At 28.9% G+C, this 17,954-nt stretch overlaps 2 protein-coding genes across 2 annotated transcripts in view; one reads left to right on the forward strand and one right to left on the reverse strand.

The window, feature by feature from the left end:
- Positions 1-2,927: 2,927 nt before the first annotated feature.
- Positions 2,928-15,829, reverse strand: LOC113373677 (ATP-binding cassette sub-family A member 3-like). Its single transcript, XM_026613957.1, has 29 exons — positions 15,537-15,829; positions 15,113-15,136; positions 11,611-11,830; positions 11,300-11,524; positions 11,061-11,228; positions 10,847-10,990; positions 10,617-10,749; positions 10,348-10,527; positions 9,970-10,176; positions 9,659-9,880; positions 9,319-9,548; positions 9,059-9,224; positions 8,718-8,975; positions 8,408-8,644; positions 8,167-8,337; positions 7,911-8,101; positions 7,611-7,835; positions 7,340-7,444; positions 6,619-6,790; positions 6,221-6,346; positions 5,948-6,102; positions 5,781-5,865; positions 5,518-5,670; positions 4,513-4,842; positions 4,211-4,368; positions 4,051-4,147; positions 3,794-3,985; positions 3,340-3,550; positions 2,928-3,120 (listed from the first exon to the last, which is right to left on the reverse strand). The coding sequence occupies exons 1-29, from the start codon at positions 15,746-15,748 to the stop codon at positions 2,928-2,930; spliced, it is 5,190 nt and encodes a 1,729-aa protein (XP_026469742.1). The 5' UTR covers positions 15,749-15,829.
- Positions 15,830-16,028: 199 nt separating this feature from the next.
- The window catches only part of LOC113373678 (ATP-binding cassette sub-family A member 3-like), an 11,400-nt gene continuing 9,474 nt past the window's right edge, over positions 16,029-17,954 (forward strand). Inside the window, 1 exon segment of the mRNA XM_026613959.1 lies at positions 16,029-16,038. Coding sequence (XP_026469744.1) covers positions 16,029-16,038 — 10 coding nt within the window.

The following is a 17,954-nucleotide window of genomic DNA, read 5'->3' on the forward strand; positions in this document are numbered from 1 at the left end:
TGTTGAATATTTACTTTGATTTATTCGAATTCTTTTATTTACAATTCAATAGTAAATTAAGTCAAATAGAATCAATCAAAACACATTTCATGCCATGTATTCGTAACTGAATACACCAAGTTATTACATAATATGGATTATTTTTAAAAGACTTACCAGTGTGATGTCGATGCCATGAGCTCCAAAAACAGAATGATATGATATCGTCTTTGGATCGGGTTATATAGGGTCGAAAATGCGAAAATTGTTACCAGATGATATTAAAATTCAAAAATGATTATCTAACGGAAATAGTTTTAGGAATAGAATCATAGAGGGTGCAATACAAAAGTAAATAAGCAATTGTGACTCAGTCACTATCAAAATTGCTATGAAAGGTCAAAAATCGGCTCACATAACATATAAACATATATAATTATAATTATTTTATTTATATTATAACAAATCAGATTTTCTCACGAAAACATGAATTTACACTTATTTAGGGAAATTAGCATAAAAATTTCAAGTTTTATTAATTGAACTGAAAATTAAACTGTATATTTCCGAAAATTAATATTTCCAACTTTGCACATTAGATTTAACACGTTTTATATTTCCATTCAATTTGGGATTAGATTCGTCAATAACACGTTGTTCCTGTTTTCTTCTCTTCACATTTGAAAAATTTCTGGCGGAATCTCTAGGTTGGGGTATTGATGTTTTGTTCCTGTTATGAATAATTTGCTTAAATAATATACAATTTTCTCTTTCAATTTGACGAACTTTCGCAGTGGGAAAGGAAACACTGATTTTCGAATCTGCAAAATTTAACGAAATGTTTTAAATAATTTTTGAATTTTTTTTTTCTTTATCAGGTATGTTTTATATATCTACCATATAAATCGACATATATGTTTCATATTTTCAAATACAAATTTTTGCATATTATATCAAATTAATCAATTATTACCTTTATATACTGGCAACTTTTTCCTGTTCTTTGATGATATAGATGATTTGCTCGAAGGTTGGACTTCTACTTTACTATAAATATAACTATGCGGTAGAAATCTTAAGAATTTATAACATGAAGATTGAAAAATAAAAAATAAAATATTTTCTCACCTGTTTCTTTTATTTTTCGCCTCCGAAGCGCTGGAGGAAGCTTTTGCACGTTTCAGGTTAGTTTCATCCATGTTCTGAAAGTCGTCCTGTGCAATTGGAATAACGCTCTAAAAAAAACATTAAAAATAAAGTGAAATGATTTTTTTCAAATCGATTAAATGAATTGCATACCAAATACTTATCAAATTTTTCTTCAATTTCCGTTTCTCTTATGACCATTGCCGCCCTAAAAACCCTAAATAATACTAAAAACAACCAAATTTAAAAAATTATTCACAATTTTGCCCACACGTAAAACAAAAACTATAAAAAACAAATTCGATTTTTAGTTTAATGTCAAATTCTTTTATTAATAAAAATATTTTTTGGTTCAATCACAACAATATGAAGAAGAGTACAATAAATAAAATATATAATAAATATTGTGTATTTATTGTAACACGTATTGGCACAAATCATTGTGTTGCTTTTTTTTACAAAAGATAAAATAAATATCATTAGACACAGGACATTTCTACATCAGTGCATTTTATAATAAATTTGTTAGAAACATATGCTTATAGTAAATATTACTAAAATATTCGCTATTGCACTTATAAATACAGTGTTATCTCGATTAGCCGGCCCTGAGTTATACGTATTAACAATTTTCGGAAAGACTATATATTAGAAAAAAATTTAGACGTACTACTTTAAACTATTAATATATATTCTATTTCATGATCAAGATTTCAATTATTTCAAAATTATTTATGTCTCTTAAACAGTGGCAGTTTGTATATTTTTTCTAATGATTTTTTAGATTTATTATCCGAAAGACTGTTAGCAACATTAAATCCGGTTAATCGAATTTTAATACAAATATGAATAAGCTGTTCGATGATATAATCAAAAACTTATATCTTAATTTTAAGTCAAGTTAAGTTAAGGCTTGTAGAACTAATGCTAGCTATAATTTTAAGACTACTCACAAATAAGTTATGCTAAAATGAAATCTAAATTGTTATTCTTGTGAGATGTGCTGCTAAAAAGTAAAAATTTACTCGCAAATATAATCAAAATTGTAAGTATTATAGGAAAATAAAAACCTTTAAAATTTCCGCGGGAATTTTGAGAATCACTTGTATAGACATTTATTTTATCATGAAAAGAATAAGTATGAAGAATTTAGTTCTGAAACAATCATTTGAGTCAGCCTAAAAATTCTGTTGAATATTTAAAAAAAGTATGTACATGAAATGTGTAAGGCTTGATTGTTCATATATTCACAATTGGTGCAGTTAAACTGCTTAAGGCTTATGTTTAATATATGGCTTATTGTGATTTATATTTAACTAGAAGTATACATTTGTAAATATCTGTATACAAAGTATGTTTTAAAAAATAGTTTCAAAATTTATACTATTTTCGCCACATACGACCTTATGTTAAATACGACCAAACAATACAACATCGCCAGTATAAGATTAAAGGTGTTGCTCTAATGTTCTCTAAAACATTAATTTCAAACACGTTAATGATGTCAACATCTTTGGATTAATACTTAAAGTGAATGCATAAATACTGTATTATATCATATATAATCTTTATCACATACAAGCATGTAAGAATGAACTACTTAGCTCTATTAAAATCATGCCAGTACAATTTGAAATAGGCGCAGAAATGACATTGACTATTCGAGCTATAACTCTGAAGATATAAAATTAGATTCACTAAAATTCTGTTCCTTAAAATTGAAATTACTATTACGATACTTTTAGTACACAATATACTTGTTTTTGGTTTATTATATGTATCACAGAGATGAAGCTATAAATTTAAGGGCCAGGATTATCCTCAGAACGTTGCTTTTTGGTGAAGGATAAGAATACTTGTTCTAGAGTAGTTTGTCCTAAAGAATAGTCTTCGATGCCAAACTGCGCTTTTCCTGATTCCATAACACCAAACATACGCGACCAAGGAATGTCAGTTGAAGGAATGTAGTACGTTAATAGACATTGATGTGATTCTCTGAAAATGAGCAAAAGGTATGTGTAATTTATGAGATTTTCTTTTGGTGAGGATAAACAAAAAAAAACATGTAATGTTGAATGTGCGACAGGTTCTATAGACAAATCACATGATTGATTATTAAAAAACGCTGAGTTGTGTTTGAAAATTTTGTCGTGCATATTTCTGAATACGATCAATCACAAATGGACAAATAAAATAATATATAATTCATCTTACTTCAGCACAGCTGTCGGGAAATTATCTAAAATAAAGCTGTCGACAGCTCGCATGCAGGCATCCATATCAGCTGCTGTTTGGCTGGACCGAGGGCGTGATCCTGAATTCATTCGGGTCAAAGGAATTGTTTCAGTTGGTGAACGATCACCATGTTCTAAGGAAGCCATTCTTTCTATTTTATTCTTCTTTAATTTTACTATTAACGTGTAACCTGAAATAAGAGTCATAAAACTATCAATATTTCTCTAACTCCGCTAAGAAGATGTGTCGGCGTACGACAAAGTCGGATATATTTATTGTTAACTGATATAAAGCAAACAGTAGTTAATTATGTGTCGTAATAATTACGTTGTAGGATAATAGATATAATGAATAAACTAAACTTAAATCGAAAAAAAAGTTCAGAGTGACTATAGATAAATAAGTATAAATGAGAATGACGTTTTTTCTTTACCTTTAGAGAATTTATTCTTCAAATGTTGCGTTGAACCTAAACATTTAAATTCGCCATTAACCATGACAGCAAGCCTGGTGCACAATGCTTCACATTCCTCCATACTATGAGAAGTTAATACGATACAAACACCATTATCTCGCATTCGACATACAGCATTCCATAAATGACGCTTTGCAGCTGGATCCATACCTAAAGATGGCACAAAATTATTTTAGTTCTGTAGATAAATGTAATGTTAATATTAAAATTCTAACCTGTAGTTGGTTCATCCAAATAAACAACTGAAGGTTCTCCAATCAATGCTATAGCTGTACTTAATTTTCTCTTGTTACCTCCACTGTATTCTTTAATCTGAAAAAAATGATAATTAAAATATTGGTAAATTTATTAATTGAATAAAAAAATGTTACTTACCTTTTTATCAATGTGTTGATTGAAATTCAATTCATGTGCTAGTTTTTTCGCCAATTTTTTCGCAGAATTTGGAGGCACGCCTCTTAGAAGACAAAACATTATTAATGTTTCTCTTCCAGTTAATTCGTCAATGAGGGCGTCGAACTGTGGACAGTAACCTACGGAATAGGAATATAATTATATTTTAATTGCACATAACCAACAAATAAAATTCATTTCATCATTCGTAAGCATTTCATAAAAATGATCGAGTAAGCACAAATAAGATTTAAGATTAGAGATACAAAAATACAATATTTTACCGATAACTTGATGAACACGTTTCATGTCAGTTTTTAAGGACATTCCATTAACCCAGGCGTCACCATAAGATATCATCTCATCGCCGGTCATCATTTTGAATGTGGAAGTTTTACCGGCGCCATTTATTCCCAAAAGGCCAAAACATTCCGAATGTCGTACACCAACACATAACTGGTTTACAGCAAGGAAATCTTTGTAATATTTGGTAACATCTTTTAATACCAAAGCATGTTGTGATATTTCCGAATGGCTAAGAGCGCGAACCATATCTTTTTCAACTTGTACATCCGAATCTAAAACACCATCTTCACTCTCGGTCGGCGGTGCAGCTGAAACGAGTAATAAAAATTTGATAATATATAAAATAATATTAAAATGTAATTTTTTAAAATTCATTTGAATATATTTGAATTGAATAATGATTAGATTTTTCAGTTATGTGCTGTGATTTGTTTTTTTAATAATGTGCAAACTAATATAAAAAATACAGTCGAGTACGCAAAGTCCTGCATACTGAAGACTTTACACTTAAGTGCCGTCTAAAGAAATTTATTGATGCTTTGTATTAACTTTTTTTTTAAATATCTTGAGAACTAATATATTCAGATTAGGAAATGATTTTATGAATTTCGCTGTGTAAGAAAAATATATTTCTATCAGCTACTATGAACGTCAAAATTTAATATTAATAATACTCCAAATAGTACAATTAATGTTCTCGAATGTGCAAAGTGCATCTCGAAATTCATGCAAAGTGTAAATATATTGTTGGATAGTAGTAGATGAGAGTGAATGATTCAAACAACGCAACACACTTCTATGTTCAAATATTGTGCTTGATTATCTCGTTATTATTAATTTTTCTTACTATTTATTTGAGCTGATATCAAATCTGTCGATTCTGCAGCAACGTAAAAAAACATTTAATAATAAACATTACAAAATATACTAATTAATTAATATCACTTATTAGAACCTTTTTTTATTCAATAACATATACTCACGTTTGTAAAGATTCCGCATTCTGTACAATGCTTTATGACCAACTCTGTACTCCATCAGTATCAGGAAAATAAACAAGAAAAATCCAACTAAAGCAAAATATACAAGATTTCTACCAATTCCTGGTGCCTCCCATTGGAAGAAAGTACCTTCATCTAGAAAAGAATATTTTACATTAAAACATCTAAAACTAAAAAAATGTTATTATGATTTATATTTAGAATATCAATTATAATCAAGTAATCACAGAAGACAAACTACCTACCATAGCAACATCCCGATCTAGAATTAAAGGCACATAGTTGTTCTTGCGTAAGCCCCGGAGCGGCTTCTAATGCCAATTGGCAAAACTGTAATTAAATTAAAATTAAAATAATATTATAATATAAGAAATAAATGAGTATTATTTTGAACCAAAATTTGTTATATTACCTTCATGAAACTACTTATATCGTTTAAGTTCTTGAAAGCTGAACTGACGGTGTAATGGGGTATTAATAGGAATACCCAATGCAAAGCTCTACCTATATGATCCAACTTCAAACTAGGTTGATTTAAAATTTCGACAACCATAAATGTAGCAACACCTGCGATAATTAATAATCACCAATGCAATTAGTTTAAAATTTAATTAACTTATATAAATAATAATTGAAATAAATATATTGGTACATAACTTCAAAAAAATAAAAAACTATATGTTACCTGCAAATATACTGATCAATGTCATCCTAACAAATCCTGTTGAAGGAATATCGAAAAGGAAGGATGTGACATAAATCAGAGGCAAGACTGAGTATCCAAACAGTAACAGTACGAAAAATGACCGACCTTCGAATGGAATACAGTTATAAATGAAACTAGTATAGAAGTAATTAATATTACTTAATATTTATGAATATTAATTTAATTTATTGATATTAGTTAATAATATTTTCCATAAACAATTTTTCATTGAAGAAGCAAAACTTTGTCGTAATCTAGCGTCAAACGAATAGAGGATAAATAAATTTAATAATTATTTATTTATTTAATTAATTTATTATTTCTATCAAAAATATGAAAAAAATATTCTGTCATCTCAATGATTTTGATATTTTTACCTAATTCTGAGCCAGTAGCAAAACCGTCCTGTTGGAAAGGCGCCACAGTAATGACCCACAATAATGCTGTAACGGTGTAAGAGAGGAAATCCCAAAGAAAACTGCTCACCCAAAAACATGTTACTTCTACCCCTGATACAAATTGTAGATGTTTGGCTTTGCATACTCTTTCCTGCAATGAAATTGTATATGTATGGATAATTACTTTGATTTATCGATATATTGTTTTTATAACGATGGAAAGTTCTATAATCTCATAGATTATACAATAATCGAAATTAAATACGTGACTTTTATTATACTCCGACCAAAATATTAAATTTTACTTGATTGAAAAAATACTGATTGTATGTTTTTTGATAAAATCAAAAAGCACATACTATATAAGATTACAATTTGAAAGTAAAAGTAGGAGTATGATATTGTTGCAATAGTTACGATACTTGTAGTGCAAAAAAATGAAGGTTTACAGTTTATGATTTCTATATAAATTTAATAATTAATTTCTCTCGATCGTACATATGTTTCTATCACAAAAACTTCATTCACATCGACGATAGACATAATGTGTGCTTTTTAAATAAAAATCAGTATTAGAATCGAAACGCTTATAACAAAGTAACTTATATACTTATCTAAGATGAATAATAAATACAATAAATATATTAATAATTATAAATATATTATTATTAAGAATAAAAAGTAAAATAATAATACATACTCTGACGCAGAAGAGAATGTAAAAAGCTGCAACAAAAGCCATAGAAAATCCAGTATTGAATGCAAGTTGGAAACCCATATTGTTGCCAGTAGACAATCTTTTTATCTGAAAAGAACATTAGAAAAATATTTGAAAATAATTACTTTTAGGATAAACGTTTCTTGCCTTGAGAATTAAAATACGAAAAAAATAAGTTATAAATGAAAAAATAATTAAATATTTCATAACTGATCTTATTGGAAAACCATATAATTTATTTCATGTTTTTAACCTTTGTATCTTGTGTAAAAGGCAATGGTTCATTTTGAACTTCAATTCCATATTCCGCATCTTTCATCAGGCCCTTTAATATTGCATTGTAAGCCAAATTCAGAGTTAAAGGTAGTGCATGGTATGGTTGGTTGTTGAACCATGCTGTGACTTTTGCATTACTGGATCCTACAAAAGATGCCCCAGCTACGTATTCCATATTATATGTTGGGATTTTTCCTTTTATCTAAATGATATAAAAACACAAACATTCAAAATCACTGTTCATAATTATTTTTTAAATTTAAATTTAAGTACTTACCGCATTAAGTACATGTTTATTCATATCAGTATCAGTTGTGACTTCATAACTATCCTTCGAATTACCTAATAATGTTATATAGTGCTCGATCATTTTATTCATAACTTCGCTATTTGAATTATTTTGTAACACTGTCATTGTTTTGTCGTATTTACTCAAGTCTATTTTTAAGGGCGGCAAATCTTCGTCACCTGAAAAAATATTTAATAAAATTTAATTGGCCTTTATGAAAAATCTAGTATATTAATGTACTTACCTCCCATAGAACGAGCCACTATAACAGTAATGATTAAGCAAGCAATAAGTATAATGTTTTGAATTAAAAATAATAACCAATTTCTGTACCAGATGATAAATTTTTTTATCAACATAGCTCGGAACTGGTTGTAGACTAGTGAGGTTCCTGATAGTAATTTTACTTGGCCTCCTGAAACAAATAAGAAAAATCACAGGATTATTAATTTTTAATTCAAAATTAAGCATTAACTGGCATTAACCTTTATGGTAAGTTTCGTTATGTTCGACATCTGTATCATTATGTATGCCATTGCCGTTTGTGCCATTTGAAGTATCAGAATCTGATGAAGGTACATCTCCACTATGATCCGCGCCGACTTTCATGAATACTTCTTCTAAAGTTGTTAATGATACACCATAACTTAAAAGTCTAAGTTGGCTAGAATGATTTTCTAAATCGCTCAACATGCTCTCAAATACATGACTCTGTCGTTCATCTGTGAATGAAATTTTTTTATTAAAAATCGAACGCTGAGTAATTCGAAAAAATTACAATTATATCAAAATTACCTAGAGAATACGATAATTCTGTTCCAATATCGGTCTCAACTTTAATATCCGGTATATATTTTCGAAGCAAATCAGTAACTTTGGTAACCTCACAGCCAGTGTCTTTGACAATGACCAAATGATAACCTGCCCCAAATTTCTTCTTCAAAAAGAAAGAAGATCCAGCGCACTTCAATTTGCCGCCTGCCATGATAGCAATACGATCACCTAGCAAATCAGCCTCGTCCATGAAATGTGTGGACAAGAGAATAGTACGACCTGAAAGTATGATCATAATATCGTTACCATTATTAGCTAAAATTTAAATATCATTTCAAATATATATTATAGTGAGGACTGACCTTTTTTCTCTGACTGTAGTAAATCCCAAAGAGCTCTTCGTGCTGCAGGATCCATGCCAGAGGTGGGTTCATCACACAAAACAACTTTGGAGCCTCCGCATAAAGCGACACCAACTGATAATTTACGTTGCATTCCTCCTGACAAAGTGGATGACGCACAATCTGCCTATAATTAAAACGTTTTGCATCATGTAGGAGAATTTAAAATTTTTCGAATGCCGGAATTCGAAAAGGTACTACATAAATAGCGATAAACATACCTTAGGTCGAAGTTCTAGCAGGTCAATATAATAATTTACTTCTTTCTGAATGTCAGCTCCTGAAACGCCTTTTAATTTAGCAAAAAATAATAAATGTTCTCGTACTGTAAGATCACCAAATAAAATATTGTGTTGCGGACAAAGGCCTAAAGAATCACGTACACCGCTGATGTCCGTTCTGATATCATGACCATTTACTGTAGCAGTTCCAGAAGTTGGAGGAAACATACCTAAAAATAAAATCAAAATCAAATTAAAATGTGAATTTAGTAAAGTGAAGGATAGTAAAATTTACTATCGTCAAATGATATCCAGAACTATATTTTTTCTAATAACTTGCCTGTAATCATGGACATTGTAGTAGTTTTTCCAGCACCATTATGACCAAGCAAAACTGTTATTTGATTTTCAAACATATTTAAGTTGAGACCATCGACAGCAACTTTTTTATTACTATATATTTTTCCTAATTGTTTTACTTGTATTCCAGCTTTTAGTCCTATAGGGTCAGGTTCAATTATGTCGTCGTGGGCAGATCTGGCTGATGAAATGTCTTCTACTCCTGTAAAAACAATTTAGATATAAAATTTTTATGCACATGAAGTTTGTATAATATATAGTACACATATATTTTTGAAAAATAAGACTTACCTTTATAACTTTCTCCGCACCAGTAGCTAGCAGTGAAAGGGAAATACCATGGTTGAGGAACCCCATATTCTCCAGGAAATATAGCTTCCACGTATAATGTAATCAAAAAGTAAATAATGCCATCTAAAACCAACATCAACATCACATGGCCCATGTAAAAATCGTCGTCAGGTGTTACTGGTGCCCAGACATTACTCCACTGTACACCTGCGGAAAATAAAATAAACTAGTGGTGCAGGACAAATTGTTAAAACATGACATATTCCGTATAAACATATATTATATGCATTCAAGATGATGGATGATAAGTGAAATATAATATTGTCTTTATATTTTTTTTAATTTCATGCATAATTATATTATATTTGAAAATTATACCTGCTCCGGTGCCTTCGTGCATGAGCATCAATTGCATTCCATAAGCCATGGCCGTATTTCCAGCAAGACTTGCTCCGATTTTTTGGCCCAGACTCATCGATTCATATTCTTGTTGCATAAACAAATAAGGTGCATAAGACAGGAACCAAGCTAATCCTGATATAGCTGCTGCTGTATTAGCTATAAGAGAAAAAAAATCACAAATAATAAATCGTGTTGAAAAAGTTTTTGGAAACGATCGACCGGCCAAATACAAAATAAGTATTTACCTTTGGAAAAGAATACACTTATCATAAAAGAGAAGGTAATTGAAGAAAACATATATAATAGAAGAAAGACAAACAAAACCGTTCCATCAGCATGCGTGAAAACTGCCATATCGGAATCAGCGTACCATTGCACCTAAAATAAAAATTAAAATTCATTTTAGTATTATAAAATTCAACTTAATTTAAAAATTTTAATTTAATATATATATGTGTGTAATGATATAACTCACCTTAACAAGGATTACTATTAAAATACATGAAACTGTCGTGAATGTGAATGTTTTAATAAACCACGCCGTCCAATGCAACCAATTTGGTAAACCCATGATCTTCATTGCTTCTTTAAGTTGTAATTCCTTTTCCGCTGTCACCACCTTTACATTGTAATATGTAATAAAATTCAATCTAATATAAATACAATTATTTAATTTGTTTAAAAAATACCTTCACGGTGTTTGTACATGTGTATACAAAACTCAGCATTATTACAATCGAAATAAAAGATTGCAAAGCTAGAAGTAAAGGATCATCAATATATTTCGGGTACGGGTAACGATTTATTTCTACCAAAGGTATCGAGGCACGGTTTCCTGCATGATGCTTGACAAAAGCCTATAATGTATATTATTGAAAAATTAATAATAAGTAATATAATACTATATAAATATGATTATTATACTTGCCATATTTATCATAGACTGAAGTATAAGGAATCCTTCTGAGGCATAACCTGGAACCCTACCGCCGTCCTCAGCCTCAGGGTCTCTTGGACCTGGAATTTGGAATAGTGGATATAATAAATTCGTCCGCCAATTATCAAAGGCACTTCGTGGTCCACCATCACCCATTCGGGATTCAGAAGGAAATCGTAAGGAATACGAGATCTTCTTTGGAATTGTTTTTATTCCCTGAAAAAAGTTTTTTTATCCATCTAATATTTCTAGAACGAGTAGTTTCAGTAGTCTGTTTAATGAATATGTTATTATGTACTTACTTGTAAACTATCTCCAAAATCCACACCAGCCAGAGTACATGCCATAGTATTATTAATAGGGCTTAGCAAATATAGAGACATATCGGAAGCGTTGGCAAAAGATTTGAGATCAGGCTTATGGCTTGCATCATGAAACTGGTTCATTGCAATCTCCATCATCTTCTCCATCTCTGCACTGTGAGGAGACCATGCTACTTGCCAATTTGGACAATTGGTAGTTCTAAGAAATGATGTATTATTAGTAAATGTACTAAATTAAATTTATCGCATGCATAGTCCAAAATTAATATTAAGTAGCTTAGTGTTAGTTTACGAATAACTAGGATCAGATATAAAAGTTAGAAAAAGTAAAGTGAGTTTAGTGCATATATAATCTAATAAATTTACCATTAGATTTACAAAAATTAGGAAATAATAGGAATGGAAACTAAAGTATTGACTTTATATTGATCGTAGAGCACAATCAATTTGCGAACGCCTGGAGATGAATATGGTGAAGGTTTATAAAAGTTAATTTTTATTTTATGAATTTTATAATTTGATAAGTAAATTAGTTGGATAACCCCTGGCATCTGTAGCGTTTAAATTTCTAGATTTAGATCCTAAAATTTGAATAATACAAAGACAGCTATTATTATTATCATTTTATTCGAAGCAAATTTACCAATACTTAATGGATTACCAAAAATCGTATTGTATTCAAGAATAACCTATCAAAAACAAAAATTGTTAATTGAATAAATAATTAACGGTTGAATAAAAAATATTTACTCATTTCACAACAACCAGGTGAAAATTGTAATACCAAAAATTTTCAAACTAATCAGAACAAATATCCCCAGAAAATATCGCAAAGACTCATTACTAGGAAACTTAACACAAAAAATATGCCTCGGATAAGCAGAAGTATGATTTCACACAAATTCACAATTATCAGTTCATATTTTAAGTATTTAAATGTCTTATCAGGTAGTTTATGACAAAAACTGATATCGAAACAAACAAATGGGCAAGCAAAACTAACATTTCAAACTTTACCATTAGCATTGCTTTCCACACCAATATAATTTTATATTAGTTAACCATTATTAGAATCAAAATATCCGTTAACAAATAATAAAATACTATAGTAATCTATAGTGATTAAATAAGACAGTTACATATTTCCATTCCAAAAATTAAAAGCACATTCGTTATCGATTGAAGGCAAGGTCTAGGCATTATGAATATTTGATCAAAATAATTACAAAGTAATAACGAGTACAAAAACACTAGTGTAACAGAATGATAAAGTTTGATAAAGCTAAGACATTATTTTCATGATAAATTGATTCACTAAAATGATAAACATACAAAGTGAGGTCTCACAACCTTGAATTGGCGCCTTGATGTCGGCTGGAAAAGCTCTATATGGGAATATCCAAAGCTGAATAAGGGTAAGTACATGGTAGTTTCCAAGAAGAATTTATGCAATGTTGATGATTTCATATTCAAGTGAACGAGAATCGGATTAGATTAATAATTAATTAATAGAATGTGATTGACTGATAATGTAGACACTTGTATATAGTGTAAAGAACTATTATGTAATAAGCCACTTAAGTTTCCCAGATGTCTTACTGGAGCAAATTAGTAGTAAATTTAGTATACCAAATGCAATTTTGATTATTGGAAATCAACCCTAATAGTAAGTACGGGTAAAAAAAAACAAATATTGACTAGCAAAAATTAGAAATTATTATGCCATCAAGAACTATAAATCAAATATTAGCCAAAAATTCTTTAACTAATAAATTTAAATAAAATTGAAAACCATAAATATTGTTCGATTTTATATATCTGAAATAGATTCATTATTATCTCTTTGCATATTATTTAATCTGTAGTCTAATTATAAGAGCGTCTTAGACAGTCCAGGTGAAACATATTATAATATATAATATATTAAAAATAATATATTATATTGGTATATAAACACAAGATAAATGTATATTAATACAAGATTTTTGACAATTGCTTTAAGATAGCTATGATCACCCATTTCCAAATTATAGAAACACCAATGCTAATCATTTTATGTTCATTAATATAGATGATATGTACTTTAAAATATTAAAAATACATTCAAAATTGGCTTGTTCATAAACTAAATAAACATAATTATTTAAAATATTTAACAAAACTAAAACTCATTATATAGAGATTTAACCCTTTCCAAACGCGAATTCCGGAATTTGTATGTATTTTACCTCGGCGGTATCCGAGACGAAAGGGTTAAACTTCATAACTCTTTAGAAGTTTTGTAGCCCATATTATAGTTAGAAAAGGTTAGATAAATGTTCGTATTATTTTTTCAGAAAAGCTTCAACTATATAATTTTTAATAATGTAACACAAAAACTGGAACAAAAATATAATATATTATAGTATATCTATACTTTTTATCTATGAAGTAAAACATACAAAAACTAACAAGTATAAAATAATTTAAAAATGGTACTAATAAATTTCACTCAAAAATTTAGTAGAAGTGGTTGAAGAATTTTGCTGAATATATGGGTAATTATAAACAAAAATGTTATTTTTGACCCAACTTACAAGAGTTTTAAAATATTTTTCATAGAAATAGCACAATAGATATAGCATAGCAAAATTATAGACTATTTAGAACAATTAACTATTTAACGTCTGCATATATTCGAGTACAAACAAAAGAAAATAATTTAATATAATATTTATTATTAGCTGTACTGTAGTTTCTATTTTTTTATGTATTCTATATTTTTTTGTAATGGTTTCACTGGTACTATTATGATCATATCGCAATGATAATGCACAAAAATCATATCTTCGTCAAAAATCTATCGACATTAGTACTAAATCCTTTTAGTTGGATATTGCAATTCATAAACGTAATGTTATGAAATAATTAATGTAATAACCGAGTTCACTTTGTACGTTATTGATTTTAATTTGCTAATGTATGAAATGAATATATATTATAAATGTAAATTGACACGCAATTACATTTCTATGTAAATATAATTTATATTTTTATTTTGAATTTATATATTTGTTTAAAATGATTAAATGTTTTTAATATAATGATTCTACTACATTAAGTTGTTAATTTTGGAAGATTTCATTATATTCATTACAATTAAGTAACTTTAATCAATGAACCAGAAAAATCTGTAAAGCAAAATATCTCAATGTAAATGATTTATTGCACAAAAAATTCAGAAAAACCAAACTTAAACCATTTTTCAAAAACCAAACACATATGGCACAAACGTGGAAGACAAACAAAAGCATACTTATGCAAAAAGGTGCTTTAAAAGTGGTTATCAATAATTTATATCTATGTTATTATCCTTTAATTTGAGTATGTGAATTAACAGTGAGTTGTAAATGTAACTCGGTGATACATGATCAAATTTCTACAAAACTCATTCTTAAACATGCAATTAGGTTTATATAATACAATAAAATAAAAGTAGTACCTGTCTCTGAATTTCCAGCGGTTTCTGGAATAATATGTAAAAATTAATTAATATCACAAATAAATTAATTAACTTCACCTGTATTTATTGTCAATCAAATCAATCAAATATTGATAAAAAGTCTTAATAAAAAATACAAGATAAATAATGGTCGCATATGAATTCAATATACGCCATGCTGAATATTATCAACACTATCTGGATAAGCAAGTAAAGTAGAATTTAATTAAAAATTAGATAAATGAAATTTATTTTTGAAATTAAGAAAATAAAAATCATTTGATGCTCATAACGATTTTATGTGAAAAAGCATTTAAGCAAAATTTTCTTATGATAATTTCAATGAAAAGCATGACAAAACAGGTAACATTATTAAGCACAAATTTATTGAAAGCATAATTATAATTAAACAAATCCAACTTACGTATTCGGAAATGGTAAATCCACTAAAGGATTAAAAGGTGCAAACGTACTAACAGCCTTGTTTTCTGGTTCCACTAAACTCCTGATCAGCACCAGGAGACCACTGAATAGGACAGGTGCCAAAATTTCGACCACTGTTTGAATTTTGTGCCTCCATTGTAAAAGCCAATTTTTCCACAAGAGCAAACAAAATTTATCCCAATTCCGCGCCATCACGCGAAATTTAAATTCTGCAGACACCTAACACATGAACACCAGAGCCTGAACTCCCAAATGATAAATGTCCAAAAACTGTTATCACCGCGATTCGACGAGCAAGGTTGTCGATAAGTTGCCAATCGACGAATTTTAGATAAGGTAGATAATCCTTATCTATTTTACAATAGGAGTTTTGATGGTGAATAATATGTGCGCCATTTATTATAATCGATTAATCATTGACGTGGTATTTTAAGCTCATGTCACTTCTAGATTCATCCGTTGATTATATCAGATGCATGCAGGTGTGTCTTTGACATAACCTGGCGAACATGAAAACAAAAGAGCAACAATTAGTTCCAGAAATAATTAGTTTATTTCATCCATAGATAAATAAGTATAAATGGTAAAGATAAATAGTGCAATCCATAGATAAATAAGTATAAAAGGTAAAGATAAATAAGTAAAATGGTGCAATCATAGTGCAACCTTAGGGCGCGTCCACTAATCACGTAAGGTTTTTAGAGGAAGGGGGATTTGACAAAAAATCACGAAATATCACGTGGGGGAGGGAGGGGTATAGTAAGAAATCACGTGCATTTATTTTTTAACTGATTTTTTTTTTTTAAATCAAGCATTTTCAAAAAAATTCAAAAAACTTACAGTTTTATCACGTAATGTTTGGTGGGGGAGGGGGTAATTTTGAATATCACCATGTATCACCAAGGAGGAGGGGGGTCCAAAAATCCTTAAAAACTCGCTCACGTGATTAATGGACGTCCATTTATAAAAAAAACACATAAACTCATTGCATACTGCAATTTATTTCATCATGAATTCATTCTCTCATGAATAGCTAACCCATACTAGTGAAAACTTTTTAAGTTAAAAGTAACAAGCTGTATGTGATTATATATCAACATTTAAGAGACATCAATCATTTTTTTATTTCACTTATAAATGTATGTATATACAGCATTTTCCAATAATGAGAAGAAATCTCTAGCTGTATTTTATTTTTAAAATCCGAGCATTTCTCTAATTTATATTGAAATTAATTCGATTAAAAGATTTATATTAAAAACTAGTGGTTTTTAAAGCAATGATAGAACTTCTTGTACGGTAATATTCGAGGAATTAAATATTTTCAAATATATTATTATAAATTCTGTAACTTATGTATGTTTACAGAAAAGTAAATAAAATTTAATCAATCGAATTTAAAATGAAGGACATTGTCTAATATTTATAAGAATTATATAAACTGAATTGCAAAGTTAATTATTTCAAGTATATAAGTAAGCCTTACAACTTTAGCTAGAATTAAAATTAAAATTCGAATAATTTTCGAAAATTAAATTTTTTTCTCAAAAGCAATCGTTTCGTCAACACAAGCAGAAAGTTATTTGAATCATTCTAATCGGATGCTTAGTTTTCTCAACTTCTCGCCATTTTTGCACACTTAGCTCGGTATCTCCGAAACGGCCGGACCTGCCTTTGCCTAATTACTACTTCCCCCCGTCTTTACGAATTGAATGTTTTTTGAATAATTCAAATTGGATGCTCGAAAACGTAGACGAAAAATTGTATCCATACGTACATACATATACACACACACATCCATTTTTTGAGGTATGCCAAAATGTTCAGAAACCTTCAAAGCGTGAAGAATTGCAAAAAAATTTAATTTCGATTTTTAGACGATTACAATAACTTACCCTATGGGAAGTTAATATTAATGTGGCGAACCCATATTAAATGATAACTTATATAAAAAAAATTAAAGTTTGAGTAGAAAATTGCATGTGATTATGTTTGAACCTTCGATACATATCAAAAAGTTTCTTAATTCAATCATAGATATAATTGTATGCATTGCATACAGTGATTATTGGTTCATTATCCAAAGATATTTTTTCCATGCAAAAGGAATCATTTATCTTTAACTTATTATTGAATGCGAGATTCAAATTTACTATTCAATCTTAAAATTATCAGATTTTAAAATATTGTATTGATATATACAATACTTATAACACTAATTGCTTTAAAGTTTTTTTGTTTAAACTTGGAATAACGCAATTTGATTTAAAATATAATAGTTTACCATATAAAAACATATATTTAAAGATATTGAATTAGTATTTTAAAAAATATAGTTGCTTAATTTTTTCTTTATATTCCAGATAAAATATATTATACATAATTTAATGTAATAAAA

The sequence above is a fragment of the Ctenocephalides felis genome, unplaced genomic scaffold, assembly GCF_003426905.1.
Source record: "Ctenocephalides felis isolate EL2017-DRISC unplaced genomic scaffold, ASM342690v1 CF-g0.4_SCAFFOLD_01604, whole genome shotgun sequence".
Lineage (NCBI taxonomy): Eukaryota > Metazoa > Arthropoda > Insecta > Siphonaptera > Pulicidae > Ctenocephalides > Ctenocephalides felis.